The sequence below is a fragment of the Seriola lalandi genome, unplaced genomic scaffold (assembly GCF_002814215.2).
Source record: "Seriola lalandi dorsalis isolate HSWRI2012SDOR001 ecotype SW California unplaced genomic scaffold, Sedor1 jcf7180002054364, whole genome shotgun sequence".
Taxonomy (NCBI): domain Eukaryota; kingdom Metazoa; phylum Chordata; class Actinopteri; order Carangiformes; family Carangidae; genus Seriola; species Seriola lalandi.
In genome coordinates, this window is record NW_019524917.1 from 190,780 (window position 1) to 196,645 (window position 5,866).

General features: G+C 41.6%; 1 protein-coding gene across 1 annotated transcript in view; it reads left to right on the top strand.

The window, feature by feature from the left end:
* The first annotated feature begins 130 nt into the window (after window positions 1–130).
* The window catches only part of bmp5 (bone morphogenetic protein 5), an 11,271-nt gene continuing 5,535 nt past the window's right edge, over window positions 131–5,866 (top strand). Inside the window, exons 1-2 of the mRNA XM_023408484.2 lie at window positions 131–2,033; window positions 4,573–4,765. Of these exons, the coding sequence (XP_023264252.1) occupies window positions 1,526–2,033; window positions 4,573–4,765 (701 nt within the window). The 5' untranslated portion in view covers window positions 131–1,525. The remainder of the gene's footprint in view (window positions 2,034–4,572; window positions 4,766–5,866) is intronic.

Here is a 5,866-nt window from a genome sequence, read left to right on the forward strand (position 1 = left end):
GAGAGAGAGGGAGAGAGATCATCACCTGGGTCTTCAACTAAGGACACCGCATTAGGAAACTTGGATACAAGTGCAGAAAGTTTGTGTGGGCGGTGTGTGTGTGTGTGTGTGTGTGTGTGTGTGTGTGTGTGTGTGTGTGTGTGTGTGTGTGTGTGAGAGAGAGAGAGAGAGAGAGAGAGAGAGAGAGACTTAGGTAGTGGGTTTGTACACTAGATGGCGCCATGTGGTAATACTCAGGATGTCTAGGAGTTACTTTACCTAAGTAGGAGCTTCATTTTTTTTTTTCACTTTGGACAGCAGCCACCCATCACATGGAAACCTCTGATTATTTATGTTTTTAATTATCCCAGTACACTTCAACACACTGTTTACTTCATGCTCCTCTGAGAATGGAGCTTTCTGCATAAAGGCTATTTGCCTTGAATGAACTTTTATATACTCAAAGTAAGTTTTTGCTCTGTGGGGAGTTTATGTAGCCTAATTATAAAGATGGAAATCATGGGAGGATGTAGAGACATGCAACGGGAATGTGGTTCCTCATACTGATTTTACATTATCCTTATCAATCTTTGTGGTGTTTTTATCTCCACCCTTCTCCGTTGGGATTGTACTGTACAGCACATTGCAAGCAGGCCCACATGTTTGTTATTGTATTTAATAAACTATATTTTACAGCACCCCAGTGGATCGTGGTCGAGCCTTGTGCAGCATTACAAACACAGGATCCTTGTTGCTGTCGCTGAACGCAGCTGAGCCCTCTCCAATAAGCATGCGGACTTCAATAAGTTGAGGTGATTAAAAGGCTCTGTCATTAGTCTTTCACTCGTTAAGACGGGGCTCTCGGATTTCAAGTGTCTCCTTTTACACTCCAGAGCCGCCACATTCATCATGGGACACGGGCTGAAGTTTTATTGCGGCCGCTAGAGGTGGATGCAATAACAAAAGTTGAGTGGGATGGACTCAGAGGGCAACTAGTCCCCAGTAGGCTCCACTCTCTCAGGGTTCAAAAAAAAAGAAAAAAAAAAAAAAAAAGAAAGAAAAAAAAAAGAAAAATGCGAGCCGGGGCATAAGTCGAGAGCTGGTCTCTGTCTCTCATTTTTGACACAGTTCAACACATTTCATCCACTTGGAAACTCCGGGTTATCCCTCGACGATTATGGGCGTACCTACGTGCTTTTTCATCACAGAGGAGTAAGGTGAGGGACGGGGTCATAACTCCATAAATACTTGGTGTGGCACAGACTCTGGGTGGACCCTGGAGGAGTAAATACCGCTGGAGGAGCCTCGCGCACAGGAGAGTAGCGGCGACTTTTTTTTTCTTTCTGCAAGCTGATACCTCATCTGTAGAGAGAGAGAGAGAGAGAGAGAAAAAAACTCCTCTCAGTTACCACCGTGAAAGTTGTGGTGCCTCTGGCTAATATGGAGAGTCTATGATTCCGTATTGGCAGAGATATAAATTGCTTTATTTTTCTCACAGAGTGCGATGTAGTTCAACCTCACCTCCCAGAGTGAGCTATTTGTCAAGATGACAGCGCTTACACCTTTGAACCGAGCCGTACTTGGACTTGCGTGGAGCTGTTTGAGTTTTCTGTCCTGCGCTCATTGCGGCTTAAGTGACAACCATGTGCACTCCAGTTTTATTTACAGGAGGTTGCGCAATCACGAACGCAGGGAGATCCAGAGAGAGATCCTCTCCATCCTGGGCTTGCCTCACCGTCCGAGGCCCTTCTCTCCCGGGAAGCAGGCGTCCTCCGCGCCGCTCTTCATGCTCGACCTGTACAACGCGATGGCCGTGGAGGAGGAGGTGGAGGGGGTGGGGGTGGGGGTGCAGCAGGGCGCAGGGAAGAGCTTCAGTGCCAAGGCTCAAGGGCACTCCAGGAAAGGTTACTACAGCCCCCAGCATGCCGGGTACTCCCGTGTGGCACAGCCTTACCGAGCGGCCCCTCTGTTAGGCCACAGCCCCGCACTCACCACAGCGCACGACACCAACTTTCTGAATGACGCCGACATGGTGATGAGTTTTGTCAATTTAGGTAAGTGACAGTAAAGTAGACTCGTTTTGTCTGCTGCTTTTATTAAATCACAATTATTGACAGTAGCCTAAATGCAGGCGATTCCTGATTTCATTAAGATTTAGAGGTGAAGCAGTCTCGTTGGAAAACCAACAAATTCAACAGAGAAAGTCCCTCCCCAGCGTGTTCTGTTATTACTTTAACTTTACTTGGTGAAAAGCCAGAAACATTTTGTATGTTGGATGCAATTTTCTCTAAAATCCTCTGCAGACCTGCTTTCAAGAGTTAGGCTAAATGAATGAATACATTTATTGGCCTGCCTGCTGTATTGTACACGGATATATCAGCACGTGGAGTTCACTAATTCTGTTAAAATAATTTTATATTTTAATCAAATAATCATAGCTATGTTGCCCTTAGAATTTTTTTAATAACTCCATAAAATTATGCTGAGCATCTAAATGAAGTTTTACAGGTGTTGGCTTCCTCTCGTTCATTCATTCATTCATTCATTCATTATTTCTTTATTTCGAAATTCTACATTTTTATTTCTTCGTTAAAATGTCATTAGTAGATTTTCAGACATCAGTCATCATGTGGCCTCGGAGGTATTCAGTTGCTTTTAGCTTTGTGTGAAATATTCTGTATTCAAACTGAATGAAGCCCTAAAGTTTTGACCAAATCAGGTTGTGCTGCTTTCTATTAAAAAGCAGCTGATGTGTATAATGATTGTGTTTGTTCAGTAGCCGTGACCTTTGACCCCGCAGTTCAGAGCAACTTATCAGATGACTGTCTGACCTTGAGAAAATTGGTCTAAATTATTTCCTGTTGTTAAAAGGGGAGTGATATTGACTGATGCCTGTATTTCTTGCTGCTCTGTCACTAAGAGAGAGCAGTAGCCCTATTCCTCATATTTGTGTTCTTTGTAGCATTTATCGTTCTTTAATGAGAATGAAAATATTAAACACACTATATAGAAACTTACTCAAAAGTGTAATATGATGCAGCATGGCAAAATCCTAAATGAATGATTAAAGAAACAATTTTTACACAACGCCCCTACTGTGGTGCTAAGGATTTTATTTTCTTAAATATATAGCAAAACATGTAAAAGTGAATTTGTGTAGAGTTTCTTGGGAGTATAATCCCTCACCTTGGCCTGAGCCCATCTGTTTCCACTTACCACTATACCAGGGCATGTACACTGTCAGCCTTGAAAGCTCTGCTCTCGTTCTGGGGACTGTCAGTGAAGTGTTCAATGGGGCTCTGTCTTTATTACAGTACACTCAAATATAGCTACTGACCTCAGCTCTTTTAGAAACGTCTATGTGGGATCTCATGCAGTTTAATGTGCCTACTGTATGAATGGAAGTCAGCCGTCTGTATGCAAGAAGAGTAAAGATGTGACGATGTAGCACAACAGTCCATTTATTAATCCTATTGACATAATATGGATACCGTCCTGGTAGAAGCTGAATCTAATTAATATACAACACATCCAGAATGCACACGGCTCACCTTTTACCGGAGGGCGAGGTCATTATTATTTCATCTTTAGCTATTTGAAAGTAAAATGCTCAACGCTCTCAGTGGCACTTCTGCTTCAGATTACTGCCTGTGGCTAAAATAATGGAACACGCTCAGTGGGTAAAAGTCAGACCTGACCTCTGACCTCTTTGTGTTAAGTAACTGCAGGCGTTCTCTCGATAAAATATCTGGGAAATGCGCTTCAAATAGATATCACTACGGATGTCAGAAAATTCACTAAGCTCAGCCACATGCCTCTGCGCTGCTAAGAGGCAGGGGTGTGAGACAGTTGGCGGTCAGTGTTTAGTAGCATCGAACTATCTTTAGTCAGTAGGTGATAATGTAGATACTCTGAGGTCTCTTGATGGGGTTATTTAAGTCATTTTTTATTGTGGGGCTTTATTTTGAAAAACTCAGCACATATCTTTTATTTATTCACCTGTAACGGACGATGAGTTTGTAAACATCTTCCACAAGTAGAGGCCTAAAAAGGTATCTCCCTTCATTCATTATGTTAGAAATATTTAGTTTTAAAGGTCAGGGGTTATTGAAGACTCTTAACGCATTGTATGAAACCTACAGGAGGTCAGTAAAAGGTCAGAAATGAGGTCAGAGTAGACGCTCCCATGATGTTGAAGAATCCTGTCTGGTCTTTTCTCTCACTTGAGGATCAGACCAAAGTGTTTTTAATTGAAATCAGCCTGTTTTTCTTAACTGACAGCCCATTCATCATGGCCAGAGAATGCAGTTAAGGCACACAGTAGAGGGCCTGTCTGGGAACTGCTACCTGTATTCAGTTGACTGATTTGATGAACTGGAAAGTGCTTTTGTTGGTAGTCAAAATGTTTGGATTGGACCCGAAACGTAAAAGAAGATGTAATAAATTACTCTTTTTCTGTGCGTTAATGCTGGCATATTTTCTCTTTTGAGCAACTCACGCAGCGGTTCAGGAGGTGAAGCCATATATTTTGATCACTGTAAGCTTTGCTGCCTCTAAAATATGAAATTCATCATTAAATATTTTCTTTCCCAGTGGAGAAAGACAAAGATTTTTCCCACCAACGAAGACACTACAAGGAGTTCCGTTTTGATCTGACTCAGATCCCAGATGGAGAGGCGGTGACTGCTGCAGAGTTTCGGATCTATAAGGACCGCAGTCACGCCCGCTACGACAATATCACTCTGAAGGTTTCCATATATCAAGTCATCAAGGAATATCAAAACAAGTAAGTACCAAAACAACCAAAACCAAACACTCAGTACTGAACTGAAGTTCATTTCTGAGGTACATGTACTTGAGTATTTACATTTTGTCTACTTTATACTTCGACACCAAAAAACATACGTGCAAATATTGTAATTTTTTTTATTAAACTACATTTATGTGACCGCTATAGTTACTCTTTACTTTTCAGATTGGGATTTTACACTAAAAACATACAAACAATTTAAAAAGCATGTTATACTGTTTTAGATTAAACTAATAAAAATATAGAAAGTAATTAAAAAATGCTTTTCCTCAAGCAACTAAAACATTAATATGCTGCTTTCTCAATAGTACATCAGTAATTATAGTCTAGAAATAGGACAGGGGCCATAATTCATGAGTACTTTCTAATTCAAGTACATTTAGCTTTACTTTTGAACATTTATGACTGCAAGACTCGTACTTGTAGTTGCTACGTTTATTCAATTAAAGCATCTCAACATTCTTGCACCAGTGATTAAAGGATATTTTATACATTTTATATTGGGGATAAACACATGCCGATCATTGATATTTGACAGAAAATTAATCTGCCCTCATATAATCAGTCAGTCCCAGAGGAATCAAACATCTCACAAAAATAACACAAGCCAGCGAGGACTTGCATTCAGCCTGTGCTCAGTTATCTGAAATGCTGTGAAACACAAAGGGCACAGCAAACATCATCCTGTTTGCAACTGCAAATTGTTGGAAAGAAAACAGAAATAGCTGTTACTTCAGCTGTGCTTTGATCCCCTGCAGTAATCTTATTTCACAGTTACCAAAAAAAAAAAAAAAAAAATAGTCCAGCAGCTATTGTCTCACACGGCTGAAACTTTCCACTCGCACAGAACGTCCTTCTATCTCCGACTCTGTTCTCCTTCATTCGCACCATGTCTGCCTTACAAATATAGTTCTCGGATAAAGAGAGCTCCATTAGCAAGTTGGCCACTTATGAAGCTCAGAAGGTCCATCAGTTATCACTCGTCTTGTGTTGCCTGCCAAGCTGGACGCGTCCCAGATGAAACCCTGAGGGCCCATATTGGGGGAGGGGAGCAGGGGCAGAGCCGCCGCCGCCGAC